The sequence below is a fragment of the Alternaria dauci genome, chromosome 2 (assembly GCF_042100115.1).
Source record: "Alternaria dauci strain A2016 chromosome 2, whole genome shotgun sequence".
NCBI lineage: Eukaryota > Fungi > Ascomycota > Dothideomycetes > Pleosporales > Pleosporaceae > Alternaria > Alternaria dauci.
The window spans coordinates 2,636,213-2,650,105 of NC_091273.1; the positions used below are offsets into that span (position 1 = coordinate 2,636,213).

Consider the following 13,893-nt stretch of genomic DNA (forward strand, 5'->3'; position numbering starts at 1 on the left):
CACACTGCAACTGTATGTGCTGATATATCTTGCAGCCTTTGCTTTCGTCTTTCAGTTCTACCGAAGCTCCAGCCATTTACCATACAAGTCATGGCATCACTTTCTGAGCCCAAAGACATCTCGTAAGTGCCACCACTTCCCATTGACTAGCCATGGAACTGAGGCCCTGTAACATATAGGCTCTTCAACGATCCGACCTTGTCGGATGTCAAGATTCGTCAAGTCTACAAAGGCCAAACCAAAGAGTACTTCGCACACAAGGCTATACTGTGCGCGCACTCCAAGTGGTTCCTCAAAGCGTTCACTGGTAACTTCAAGGTACTGTGTGTTTTCCTTATCGGTAAGAAAGCTTCGCTAATTATATGTCGTAGGAGGCCTCTGAACACACGATTGAAGTGCACGACGACGACCCCCAGAGCTTCGAATACCTGCTTAAGTTCCTGTATACTATGGAGATCGTCATCGTTCCTGAAGACATCGTCGCTGGGGTGACCAAAGATATCGATCAAGACATCCTGGCCCCGACAAGTCTGTACATCCTAGCTGATAAGTACGAAATTGCGCCTCTGCTCCGACGTACTGTGGGTATGGTCGCTGCTGCCTTGATTACCCATCGCAAGTCTCTGGGCGCCGAGAACACAAAGACAATCGTTACGGCGTACTACACACACTGTTTGCGAGCTCAGAGCAGTATGGGATCAGCCATAGCGTTCGGACTTGTGTATTATACGTGTTGGATTCTTAGAGGCGACATCGACAAAATATCTGCTTTGGTCACTGCACATTGTCCCTTCGCGGCAGATCTTGTCATTGCCAGAAGACGTCCAGATCTCTAACCTGGCAAGTGGAAGACTTTCGGACTGAAGACATGGCATACCCTGAATCTCAACTATTTGGAAGGAAAAAGGTTCAAAAAGGAGCTCACAAGGGATGATACAGGAAGGAGAAGGGCTATGATACTATAGTGTACCTCCGATCGCTGGAAATCTAGCCTCTGGTACTTCAGCGCAGGAACACTACTGTTCGATACAAGCAAATCATAAACTCTGCCCCGTATGTATACCTTGAGCCTCTGAATCATCGAGAAGCCATTTCAAGCACACTGCTCTCCTCTCACTGACTCCACAACTTCCTCATGACACCCTGCCTCTCCACTGTGTCCTGTAGGTCCTTCAACGCAGCAAGTCTACCACTACCATCTTTCATCTTCCAGTTCCAACCCTCCGAGCGACCAGACATGACAAGCTTCCACTTGGCCTTATTGTCTTCTGGTAGCATGTGTGTCTCTGACTCGCTGTACACTGCGACCAAGTCGCGTGCCTGTAGGAAAGCAAAGTTGGCTGTACCCTGAGTGCATTCGCGAACCTCGAGAATCTTTGTAGCAAGGTGCGGGTTGTATACACGCGCAGCGTCTGTTGATTCTTAGCAAGGAATTTTGATAAGGCTACAACGTGTTTTCTCACTGAGAATAGAAATCTTCATCTCATCAGCAACATCCGCGACGCTAACTTCCACTTCCTCGTGACCTGTCTTTTCAACCGTTCTCACGTTGATCTGACGTCCGCCGACTTTGCTCCAACACAGCTCTTGTACCGCGCGTTCTGCCTCTTGTTCTCCGGCGATGTCGATGAATGTGCGTAGCGGGTAGGCGAGGTTCTTGACGTTGGGCAGAACAAAATCAGGTGAGATGGTGAAACCTTGGAAGAGCGTGAGCACGTCTTGGTGAGTGAGCTGCGGCGGGTAGTTGGAGAGCTCGATCTTGGCCCAGTGCATGTTTGATGGTTGTGGTGGTGTGAGAGGGGGAGATGGCGTGGGCGGTGTAATCTTGATCGTGATTGAGTGAGTGAGAGGAGTTCGAGGTGGGGCGTTGCGGTACGTGCGGAGTGAATGAACGGCCTTCATGAAAATTTGCTGAGCGCAGTTGGATGGCTCGATCATTTGCGCTTCAGGGTCTGGCCTAGTTGTTGTAGCCTGGTGTTGATGATTAGCAGTGTGGACACAAAAGCTTTTCAGTCACAAAGAGGTTCTGGTATGGCAATGGTAAAGAGAGGGTACGGTGAGATGTTGAGTATCGCTCAATGTTTACTATCTACGGGCTGCATGAATACACAGTCACCTTAACAATGAAACTCGTCTTCACCCTGGTTTGCATAGGTGCGCAGTGATTTTTGCCAATCTCTGAAGAGACACCCATCATGATGGTGAATCCAGAACAGAGAATAGGATGATCTCAACGCTGTCAACTGTCTAGGCATGTACTGTTGTGTATACTCAGACGCGGGGGCTGTGATGAGAGAAGTGGCATGATGGGGTCATCCGAGTTAGGAGAGGACTTGGAGATGAAGAAAACAAGGTTTTCAGAAATAGCAAGACAGATACCATGTGTGTTTTTGAGCTTGCGCATGTGACTATAATGCACCGTGATAGCCTTCAAGGTGATAGCCACACATTGCTATCGACGACAGAGCATTGTGAAGTCCTACAAGCAGCGATATCGCTTCAAATGTTGTCTTCGGTTAAACCGATGTAGCACAATATCTTGATTGGTCCATTTGTGACAGGCATGGATTCTTGAAGGAGGCATTTGTGTTCACGTGGTTCGTGAAGTGCGCCACGTGTATGATTTGATGCGTGCTAATTCACGCTCGATACTACCCCCTAACAATGCCCGCACTCACGAATGAACCGACCACAACTGTTGGGAAAAATTCCGATGACCTACTCTGCATGCTGGCGAGAACGATCGTATTGGTGAAAGTAAGCGAGATGAGGGTACATAGATGGGAGCATATCCTACAAATGGGCTGTTATCACGATGGAGAGACATGAGGAAGCTACGGGGCACAACGACAAATCCGGGCTTGAAACAGATGAGATGAGTAGTTGAGCAATTTCGATACTACTGCCTGCCAGTTCCTCAGTTGGATATGAATTCAGCGTTCTTCAGCAGACTAGGACTTCCAATCCAAGGTGGGAACTTATCGTCCAACACAGCCGCCCCAAAGACTTCTGCCCTTGACTATCTGTCCATAGGTGAGTCATGAGAGTAGGGAAAGTGGCACAAGTGACGTTAAGAGCCGAAAAGGCAGCCGCGAACGAGATGCGGAGGTCGACGCGCTCCGATTGGCAGCCGGCGAAGGCCGATGGTGGGGCTGTCGCGGGGTATCTTTACCAGCTCCACCATGATTGCAGTACGCTTCAGTGCACATTAGCAATTGATTTGCCTGGCTTCTTATTTCTTTCTCATGCACACCCAATTGCGCGCATCCAAGTTTTCTTCTCGTGTTGTCCAGGTGACAGAGTTCTTTGCCCAAGATTACTGTGCCGATCGCTGAAAGAGGACCCCACCAAACCCCACCTTCCCCTGAACGCGTCTAGCGGTAATCGTCAAAAAAACATGGCCGAATCAATTCCCAAGACGCAAACTGCAGGTTGGATCCAGAATCCCGGCCCCGACTGCGTCCTCCAAATCCGAAACGATATCCAAGTCCAGACCCCTTCCACCGGCGAAGTCCTCGTAAAGCTCGAATACAGCGGGATATGCCACAGCGACTGCCATAACCTAGTCTCTCCTGGCAAATACACCGAGGTGCCTGGCCATGAGGGTGTCGGTACTGTCGTATCACTTGGCGAGGGCGCTTCAAAAGACTTGCTGGGGAAGAGAGTGGGCATAAAGTGGCTTTGGAATGCGTGCAAGGAGTGCAGTAGCTGTAAACAGGGCAAGGAGAACCACTGCGCCAAGCAGAAGAACACTGGACGGAGCGTTTGGGGCACACTGCAGCAGTATGTGGTTGCGGATGCCGAATTCGTGACCAAGATACCCGAGGGAGTCAAGAGCGAGATCGCCGCGCCACTACTCTGTGCAGGCCTGAGTCTTGCGGGCGCCGTGTCCAAACTCACTCCAGAGGTCAACCCAGGCGACTTTGTGGCCATCATCGGTGCTGGCGGTGGTCTTGGACATATCGGTGTGCAGATTGCTACCATCAAGGGATACAAAGTCATCGCAATTGATAGCGGCGCGGAGAAAGAGAAGCTGACCAAGGAAATGGGTGCCGTCGCGTTTGTCGACTACGCCAAGCAGGATGTATTACAGGCAGTCAGGGATCTCACAGATGGTGAAGGTGCACATGGCGTTATCTGCGTCGCCGGTAGCGAAAGAGCCTATCAGCAAGCTCCAGCGTTGGCCAGGAATAGTGGCGTCTTCGTTTGTGTTGGGCTTCCGCCTGACACGTTCATGTTTCCCATGTCTCCGATTCACATTGCTAACAGAGGTATTTCTTCACATCTCCGCTGAATACTAGAGACGTTTCGCTAACATCGCCAGGGCTGGTCATCAGGGGATCGTCAACAGGCAGCGCTAAGCAGATGGATGAGCTGCTGCAAATGGCTTTGGAAGGCAAGATCACACCAAAAGTCGAAGTATACGACTTTGCCGACTCTCCAAAGATTTTGCAGGAATTGCAACGTTACGAGGTCACTGGCAGGAAGGTAGTACGGGCACCGTAAGAGCATGACTGATTCTGTACAAATTTAGTAGTTGAGCGCATGTATTGGGGTGGTGTTCATCTTTGACCTGTGGTGACGTTGAAGTGGTGCATGGAGCGGAGTTAGAGACTTGTACGTTGGGAACTGGGTGTACAGTATGGAGAATGTAAACGAGCTTCAATGCCATCCCTTTGTAAGAGACGCTAGCTGTGTGGAACTTCAATGGCAAAAATCGTTTATTCATAGGTTCGCTTGGGTGCTATACGCGTTCGTCCAGACGTATCCCATTTTCCAAAGACACGTGATTAATACATGAGACTCAATCAATACCAGTCCCCACTCTCCTCGTTTGCCTTCACGTCCATTGGGTTCATGCTCATGATCCGCTGCCCAGGTATCGTATCCGTGAACGCACTCTCAAACACACCACTCACAGCTCTTCGCCCAATCTCGACGAAACTGTCATACGTGTCATTCTCACCTGTAATAGCGCTCCATTCAGCATCTGCAGGGCTGCGTGCAGGTCCCAAATCGCTCCAGCGCGTAACGATGAGCGCCTGTTTGAAGCGTTCAGGGCCGTTGCCGCGCACACTCTTATCTTCGACAAGCTTGAGCTCGAACAAGTATTCGGTAGGACATTTGGGGCAGCGACGCATCGGCCGGCATATGGAGCAGAGATTAACCATACCGACGGCTTTTCTTCCCAAGTTGCGTTCGCGGAACTTGTCGAGAGCCGTTGTTTCCGAGTCGTGGACGTGAGGAATGTGCTTCAGTGCACATTTGGGGATCGAGGTTAGCAGTCCATGCTTCCAATGCGCGCATACGCTGAAGTAAGGCGTGTAGTCTCCACGGCTAAACAAAAGCATGCGCTTTGCTGCATCTGTCATGCCGCCTTCAACGTAATGCTGTGATCGAATGCGCATCAATACGTGGCCTTTGTCAGTGATGTGATACGTAGAGTCATGGCTCCAGTCTGAGTAGCCATCTTTCCAACGGCGGCCCAGCGACTGATGAGAGATGCCGTATTCGGGACCGTAAGCCCAGTAGCGGCGAGCTAACTGAATGAAGGCGAGTGGGAGTGTGCGGCCATCGCTAAGACGGATGCGCGGCGGAGGGATGTGGATGTTGGTTCGGTTAGGGCATTCGAAGAGCGGGTTGAGGACGTTCTGGGGTTTCAGCGTCTCGAACCCAGGCTGGATTCGTAGATGCCACTGCGCGCAGGGGAAACAAAAGAGATGGCGTGGCATCTTCTGATCCATTGCTAACAGGAACTCGAGCCTTTGTGGCCGATAGAGCGGGTCCAAAAGTAGTTTGTATGGGTGTTTACCTAGTCGAGCGTACATGGTCCGGCATGTAGACGATAGATTGGCAACATCAAGTGGTGATAGAAAGTCCGCAACGTGAAGCCATACTTCAGGTGACACACTGCCGAGTAGCGCCGTTCCATCGGGCTTTGTAGGGTCATATAGTAGCGATTGATCATCCCTTTCTTCCTCGATAGTATCAACTCCGTCAATATACGTGAAAGCATGCATCATGTCTGTCAGATCCTTTCTTTCTCCGGTATCCTTATCTAGAATATCATCGGCTTTTGTGGGCTTCGAGGGCGCCCGGTGAGCCTTGCTTAGCTTTGAAGGCTGGGGTTTTGATGGCGCATAAGGTAGAGTTTTCTCATGTTCCAACTGCGGTATTGATGCGGATCTCGAGCTATGTGGTTGATAAAAAGGCACGGCATACTGTGGCTGTCCTTCTGAGTTGCGACGGTAATCGGCCGCTTGTTGCCCAGGCTGTAAGTAGGCGTTACTCGTATCCGTAAGAGCGTTAACAGCAGCATATGGATGATCGCGCAGCGCATGTGGCGCGAGGCCAGTGATATCTTCGTAGGTCGGTAAACCAAAAGCATTCTCTGATAGATCGGTTCCCTCGTTCGTGAAGCTGCCAGAATCCTGACGGTTGGGGTTGCCGACATTCGGGGTTGAGTCAAGCTTTCCGAGTACGTCGCTTCGTGATCTTTTCTTAGATAGCTTCTTCCGCGTGCCCTGCTCTTTTGGTTGTTTTCCTGATCGCATACCGAACATGGCACGTAGGCCCCCTTTCTTGGTTTCTCGCTCCGCCATAGTGGAGACTCCTGCAGCTAAGCGTGGAAATGGCGATTGGGTGTCGTTGGGCTCACAACGGGGAGTGAGGGTCAGTGCGACACGGACGATGACCAGAAAGATTTACGCAAGCGGTATCGATATAATTCATAAGAGAAGTGTGCTTGTCAGAAGATGTTTATCGAAATTGCCGCAGGGTGGATGACGATCGTCATCGCGTGGCGGCTCGTTTCGGCAGGGGATCCGTACTCATCCGCTGCTCGCTTCATCCGCTAGTACGCTCAATCTGTGGGTACAGATGCCGTCATAAGCAACAGTGTGCATGCGATGAGCGAAGATCCAGACCGCTCCAAGGTCGACGTGTTTTGGGCTCGCAGTCGCGATGGAATTGCTGGCACGCGAAAGATGCACGACATGCATTGACCACCTGCATCTGACGTAACTCGCTAGAGGTTCGCCGATCTTGCACTCCCCCACCACCCAACCTCCTCACTATTTCCACCAAGTTTGTCTAATGATATGATTCTGATATGGCAAGAGGATGGGCTACGTCTCAAACTGAAGTTGCTGAGATGTAGGCGGAATGTACACAAGTCCATGTATACGTCGGTACATGACACCAGCCAAACAACGCGTCGAGCGTCTCAATAGATACGAAAAGTAACATTACAGGTGATTCATACTTGCTCTATTCTTTATTGCTAACAATGGTAAACGCTATAGGTCTGCGCCCATCGATCTTTTGCGAATTCTTTGTGCGCCAGACGAGTCGACCCAGGATGGGCGCCACGATGTTTGCATACGAACTGACCTATTCGATATCGAGCTTGGAGGTAGCCTTTGGGAGCTCTTCTTCGTCGACTCTGTCGCCCATAGTCTGCATAGCTACATCCTCAACTGTTCTTCCCAAATTCCGGCAAAGACCGTCGATACTATCGCGATCCTCAACGGTCTGCGCGCCCCGGTAGGCGCTCAGCTCACTGAGGAGAGCCGTCAATCGCTCTGACCGGTGCGTATCAGCCATTTTGTCGAGCGCAGGTGCGACAGAGAGGACGAAGACAGCCCAGACCTGCAGGTTCTTGTGCAAGAAGAGATGTTTCGAACGGACCATGGCCTCGATTGTGTCGAGTGCCGCGATCTGTACGGAGGATGCGGCGTCCATCTTCATAGCTTTGGTTATATCCTTCAGCAAGCGGTCGATGGTCGGTGATTCCCAGTCTAGCTTTGTAGCGAATACTTTCAGGCTGGTTGAAGGTTCCTGCTCAAAATCCGAAGGCGAGACAAGTTCAAGTGACTCCTGGCCATAAGCGCGCTCGTTCACAGTAGACTCTATGGGTTGTCGATAGAGTTCGGATCTTCCAAGCACGGTACACATTTGCTTCAGGTGGGCCTTTTGCTCATCCGTTCTCGCATAGTCCTCCTCCTTCAGGGCCTTTAAGACGCTAGTAACACGATTAGACTTGATGTCTTTGTCCGCGGTATCGAGCAGTGGAACCACCTCGTAAGCAAAGATGGAAAATTTGTCGTAGTTCTCGCCGAAGGGAAGATAAAGCGACTTCGCCATTCTCTCTAAAAGACTGCAGCCGAGGTGTTCCGCAATCTTCGATTCGTGTTCTCCGCTTGAGCATGCTCTGAGGAGACTGGTTGAAAATCTCAAAATGTTGACAGATTCAGGTCCCCAGTTTGGTTGCGTGACAAACTCTCCGGCAGCTTCAAGGATATACTTGGCGGCGATATCGGCGCCCACGATACTGTTGTCGCAGGCGATCTCAAGCTCCAGAGTTGAATCGATGCTGTTGAATAGTGCTCTGAAGTTGTGTAGTTAGCCATGACTCTAGTTCGGTTACCACCGATGATTCACCTGTAGAACTTGACCGCTGCTGTCATGGCCCAGCTCCAATGGTTCTCTATCTTGGTGTTGACGACTTTGACGAGAGCATGCAGCTTTAGTATATCTCTACCAACAATCGATAGGAGTAGCTGGACTTGAGTGCGTATCATATCGTCTGATGACTGGCTGTCGATGGACTCAGTGACATCGCGGATTACCTCAATAAAATTGAATTGGTCCTGGTATACGTCGTCAGGGAGGTGCACGATCATGTTGGCGGATTCGCTCATGGCTGTATTAGTCGTGTCGCAGCGGTCTTACCGATAAGAGGCAGTTGACTCACGACAGTTTTAGCGACGCGTCGTGGTACTGGGGCACCTTAAGGCAGGAGCAGATATACGAGCCTTGGCATCTAGCAAACGCTCTGGCGGCGAATCTGCGGCTGCATCAAATACTCAAGAAGCCAAGACCTCTACCATGGTGGCTGACGCTCACATGTACCCGTGGACGTGTCGCAACAATCGCAATACACAGATTGAGAGTGTTGCTCGGTCAAGAACATTGTACCTGAACGACAAATCCAATAGCTGTATCGCTCATAGCGACTATGACATTGTTGGTGGTTGAAAGCTGTGAGTGTAGAGAGTTTGTTTGTTGGACTTTGTAGGTGGGTAGAAGAGCCTACACGCACGACTTTCGCCGGCTGCGCAGGTCACTTCCATCAACACTGTATCGCGATCATATAGCTATTGTTGGCTCTGAACCTTTGTTTCTTCTGAGGAGAAGCACACTTCTAACTTCTCGACCTCCACGTCGAGTTCCTCGCAATCATGTAGTCTTTACTTTGAATAGCCTTCCAAATACCCCAAAATCCGCCTAATGGCCATATGCTCCTCAGCTTTAATCCCAGGTCTTTGTTCGCCATCTTCGTATACTTTTCAATATCGACATGCACTTTGTCATACACCTCTGGCAACATCTCTGCGTTATACTTCTTCCTCAGTCCCTGATGCCATTTGTGGTCAAACTGTGCCCAAAACTCATCTTTACTATAATAGGTTTGCGCATACAGCCACTTCATACCACCCATCTCGCCAAGCGTCTTCTCCAGTGCACGGTTTTTGTGAAGGTATGTGGATGGGTCTTTAGGGCCAAAACCCCAGAGGCCGATATTAAGCATCTGGTCGGACTTTAGGGTGCCTCTGGTGTGGGGATGCATTGTTGGTTGTGGGCTTTGCTTCAAGGGACAGAGCCACAGAGGCCAAATATTGAAGGTCTTATCGGTGTAGTCGATGAACTTTTCGGCATTCGGATAGGGCAAAGCCATGTCTTGAACAATATAGCGTGTTGCAATTCCGGATGCATGAAGGGCTCGGTAGAGCATGCGCGTATGAAGGAAGTCGTCGAGAAACCATCGAGTGTACTTGTTGAAGGGAAAGCGCATGTAGCTGAAAGCAGATCGGCCAACCCAAAAGCCCCCACGGTCGTAGCGGAACATATACTCGGCTAAAGGTATGTACTCTACGACTGGCTTGGTGGAATTGCGCGTTGCAGCCTCGACGTGCAGGTAAAACCATGGATCCCAAGGGTTACTGAAAGTTTGCGGCTTCGTATTTGGTGGAAGCTCATCCGTCATCTCGCCTGTAACGATAGCACCATGCTCTTTGTTGAATAAAATTCCATCGACGTAGTCATTCTTCTCGCCCTTGGCCCCTCGTGTATGATCTTCGACTTCTTTAACTGCTTGGGCAACGCTACGTGTAGGATAGTATGTTGTCTTGACATACTTCTTAGCCTCGATGAGCTTCAAATCGACAAGTGTAGTCACGCCCAAGGTGCCGACGGCACCAGCAGCTCCTCTAAAGAGGTCTTCATTTTCCTTCTCGCTGGCCTTGGTCACCTCACCATCAGCCATGACCATCTCCACCTCATTGATGGTACGATCGAAGAAGCCGAACTTGAAGCTGCTACTCTCGCCTGCCGTTCCCGCATAACCACCACCAACAGTGATACCAGGAAACTCCATCACGACGGGTGGCACAAGACCATGGGGTAGCGTAGCTTCTACGAGGCGATCCATAGGCACATTTGGCTCAACAAGCGCCGTCTTGCTTTGTGTGTCAACACTGATGACATTTCGCAGAGCGCTGATATCTACAACATGCTTCTTGAGATTCGGACGCGTACTGTTGGTAGAGCCGTGGGAAATCCGGAAGGGCTCTTTGCGCGTGAAGTAGTCTTTGACTTTTGACGCAACTTGCGCGACGACGCGCTGATGGCGATACATCCTGAATTGAAAACGTGAAAAGTTGAGAACGCCGGTAAATGCCAATGCTATCGATACATGACGTGTTTTCTGAATCTATGGTCGAAGCTGCGTGATGGACGATCAGATCGGTAGGTAGCGACGCAGATTTCTCCGACGCGCTAAACTCCATTGGTCTAGATCAGGGCCGTCCTCTTTCTTGTTTCGCCTTCCGGGTATCTTCAAATATCGCATCTAGGAAAAACACGCCCCGTACAACTGGTTGTCATCTCTAGTGCCGGACAGTCGAACACACACAACATATCACACCTGTTCCACTACACTCATTGGCATATCATCTTTCCAAGATACCTCGATCACCTCTCAAGTATACACATGGGCAGCGCTCAGCTTGGGGTCAAGAATGTATTGGAGAGTAGGCGGCCTCAACACACCCAAGATCCCACGTGACCTTGCTGCAACGTGGTGTAGTCCGCTGCAGCTGTGATACGGTCGAGCCCTTGTTGCCCAAAGCGTCACATCTGAAACAGGTTAGACTACTTCCAACCAACCTTCACAAATCAGAGCTTGGCTTGAGCCGACAGCATATCTCATGCGACAAAGTGTCCTTTTGAATCCATTTACATTGTTACATTCCTCTTCCTAGGCGAATTCCCTGCTCAGCATCTATGCCTTATCGCATGCCTCTAATAACACTCCCTGTAAAGGTTACATCGGCCTTGCAGAAGCGGGGCGAGGACGCTTGATGGCGGCCAAGACATAGCTACGTAGGTATCTTAACACAACGGTATAACTCAAAGAGTTTGTACGACTTGACTGCTTTTCCGATCATCTCATAAACAGTATGTTGTTCTTGCCGTTATCGTATTCGATCGGTCTCGTTACCGGACTGCATCCCCTCCCGCCCGTCTTACCGAGTTACAACAATACGAGTAAACCCAACTTCTCCATCAGCTCGGACACGAGGAAGATATATATCGACAAAAAATTTTCTGGTAAAAGGGACTTTGAAGGCTTGACCCTCATACCGCCGTCCGCTTATGAATTCGCTGATACACTTCGCGCCGATCTTTCGACGCTCTTCGGTGATCCTTGGACTTTGGAGCAAGTAGACGACTTTCCTCTCACCGGTATCCACCTTGGCCCGATCCGCGACAGCAACACTCCATTGACATATGAGAATGGCCAATCTACTGAAGAGGGATATGAACTTGACGTTACCAACGGTAGTGCGTACATAGGCGGAACTGGTGCGAGGGGCATGTTTTGGGGAACGCGCACTCTATTGCAAGAGCTACTCATTGGGAATGGATCTCTTCCGACGGGCCGGGTGGTTGACGCGCCCGCGTACAGCACACGCGGATTCATGCTCGATGCAGGGCGTAAATGGTAGGCGATGTCTCTTTACGAACTGGATGTGAGACATCCACTGACTTCGTACGCCCACATCTTAGGTACGACAAGCACTTTCTCAAAGAGCTCTGCACATATGCGTCATTCTTCAAGATTTCGGAATTCCATTACCACTCCAGCGACAATTATCCCTTGAATCGTGGCCGCAATGAGACCTGGCAGAATGTGTTCTCGCACTTTTCCCTGTTTCCAGAAAGAAACTCTGATCTACAGGGTATTATCCAGCGCCCGAATGAGACACTGTCGCGCGCCGATTTCGAAGAATTCCAGGAACATTGTGCACAACGTGGCGTCACCGTGATTCCCGAAATCGAAGCTCCAGGTCATGCTCTAGCTATCACAAAATGGAAGCCTGAGTTGGCGCTCGCAAAGAAGGACCTCCTGAACTTGAGCCATCCAGATGCTATTCCCACAGTCAAAGCAATTTGGTCCGAGTTCCTACCATGGTTTCAAACGAAGGAAGTTCATATTGGCGCTGACGAATACGACCCTGACCTGGCGGATGATTACATCAACTTCGTCAATGAGATGTCCGATTTTGTCAACAGTACTTCCGGCAAGCGTGTACGCATATGGGGTACTTATGAGCCATCCGAGAACCTCACCATCTCAAAGGATGTGATCATACAACACTGGCAGTACGGTCAATCAGATCCTGTTGCTCTCCAGGAGGACGGATACAACATCATCAACTCTGAGGACTGGTGGGCATACATGAGTCTCAAGAATGATCACATGCCTATTCTACCAGCACCATACCCCCAGTTTTATAACGTCACGCGCACAATGAACTTTGCCAATATTCCAGGCTGGCAGTGGGAGCCGTCGCTTTACAACCCATTCAACACCACAGAGCAGATACAGCCCGGTGCTAGCGGCAACAAGGGCACTATCCTCGCAGCTTGGAATGACAATGGCCCGGATGCGACTACCCAGCTCGAAGCCTACTACGCGATGCGTGAGGGTATACCGGTCATGGCGGCACGTGCTTGGTCTGGTGCGCGAGGTGTGAAGATTGCCTCGGACGAGTTATCAGAAAGCGTTACGTTCTTAGTATGTATAGCGAAGAGCGAAAGCGATGCACTTTGACCTTGCGGCTAACTTGTGACTGATTAGGCCGCTAGAGCTCCAGGACAAAACTTGGATCGACGTTTCAAAAGCGCACAGGTAGATATGCAAAGCTCAACGCTGCTGTCGTGGGAAAGCCCTCTCAATGGTAGCACTGCGACGTTAGGTATTGGCTCGTATGGACCACCATACACACTTACCCTGGAGATATCTTCATCGTTCACCTTGTCTGGGCCTGATACTTCGCTATCTCTAGTCAGTTCTTCCAACACATCCGGCGGCAGCACTGAAACACTCATGTTCACCACCGCGGATGGTTTCGACTATCCTCTACGTTCCGCGTCCCCTGACGATGGCTTCGATGTTGGCCATCCGGGCCGCATATGGACGAATCAGTCTTCATCTTCTCACGAGCCAGTACCTATCACACTTCCGACTATATTGCGTATAAAGACGGATGTAGTCAACGGCAGTCGCGTATGGGCCAACGATACGTTTGTGGGACGTTTCGAAGTGTTCGTGTTTGGGGGACGCAACACACTGTTTAGCTGGAGTCAGATGGCTCTTGTTGCACCGCTAGACTCGATAGAGGGTGGCATCAAAAGTCTCATACTGCAGGCTGGGACCTAACTTAATGTTTTATAATAGTGTAGTGGCAGTTATGAATGACCACTAGCGAATCTTGCTCAAGACCTGTGCTCGTCTTGTTCCTTGGTGCTCGCCGCCAGGCTTAA

General features: G+C 50.4%; 7 protein-coding genes across 7 annotated transcripts; 3 read left to right on the forward strand and 4 right to left on the reverse strand.

Moving 5' to 3' along the window:
* Window positions 1-90: 90 nt before the first annotated feature.
* ACET3X_002896 (uncharacterized protein) lies at window positions 91-836 on the forward strand (the record flags this gene model as incomplete). The annotated part of the gene is made up of 3 exons (XM_069449689.1): window positions 91-122; window positions 180-318; window positions 372-836. 3 exons carry the CDS (start codon window positions 91-93, stop codon window positions 834-836), a joined length of 636 nt encoding a protein of 211 aa, XP_069309443.1.
* A 277-nt stretch (window positions 837-1,113) lies between these two features.
* ACET3X_002897 (uncharacterized protein) lies at window positions 1,114-1,773 on the reverse strand (the record flags this gene model as incomplete). The annotated part of the gene is made up of 2 exons (XM_069449690.1): window positions 1,114-1,412; window positions 1,464-1,773. 2 exons carry the CDS (start codon window positions 1,771-1,773, stop codon window positions 1,114-1,116), a joined length of 609 nt encoding a protein of 202 aa, XP_069309444.1.
* A 1,624-nt stretch (window positions 1,774-3,397) lies between these two features.
* On the forward strand, window positions 3,398-4,506 carry ACET3X_002898 (uncharacterized protein; the record flags this gene model as incomplete). The annotated part of the gene is made up of 2 exons (XM_069449691.1): window positions 3,398-4,271; window positions 4,325-4,506. The coding sequence occupies 2 exons, from the start codon at window positions 3,398-3,400 to the stop codon at window positions 4,504-4,506; spliced, it is 1,056 nt and encodes a 351-aa protein (XP_069309445.1).
* A 302-nt stretch (window positions 4,507-4,808) lies between these two features.
* ACET3X_002899 (uncharacterized protein) lies at window positions 4,809-6,602 on the reverse strand (the record flags this gene model as incomplete). Its single annotated transcript, XM_069449692.1, has 1 exon — window positions 4,809-6,602. The coding sequence occupies one exon, from the start codon at window positions 6,600-6,602 to the stop codon at window positions 4,809-4,811; it is 1,794 nt and encodes a 597-aa protein (XP_069309446.1).
* Window positions 6,603-7,392: 790 nt separating this feature from the next.
* On the reverse strand, window positions 7,393-8,702 carry ACET3X_002900 (uncharacterized protein; the record flags this gene model as incomplete). The annotated part of the gene is made up of 2 exons (XM_069449693.1): window positions 7,393-8,389; window positions 8,443-8,702. The coding sequence occupies 2 exons, from the start codon at window positions 8,700-8,702 to the stop codon at window positions 7,393-7,395; spliced, it is 1,257 nt and encodes a 418-aa protein (XP_069309447.1).
* Window positions 8,703-9,205: 503 nt separating this feature from the next.
* On the reverse strand, window positions 9,206-10,699 carry ACET3X_002901 (uncharacterized protein; the record flags this gene model as incomplete). Its single annotated transcript, XM_069449694.1, has 1 exon — window positions 9,206-10,699. The coding sequence occupies one exon, from the start codon at window positions 10,697-10,699 to the stop codon at window positions 9,206-9,208; it is 1,494 nt and encodes a 497-aa protein (XP_069309448.1).
* An 823-nt stretch (window positions 10,700-11,522) lies between these two features.
* Window positions 11,523-13,789, forward strand: ACET3X_002902 (uncharacterized protein; the record flags this gene model as incomplete). Its single annotated transcript, XM_069449695.1, has 3 exons — window positions 11,523-12,067; window positions 12,133-13,144; window positions 13,208-13,789. The coding sequence occupies 3 exons, from the start codon at window positions 11,523-11,525 to the stop codon at window positions 13,787-13,789; spliced, it is 2,139 nt and encodes a 712-aa protein (XP_069309449.1).
* Between the last annotated feature and the right edge of the window lie 104 nt (window positions 13,790-13,893).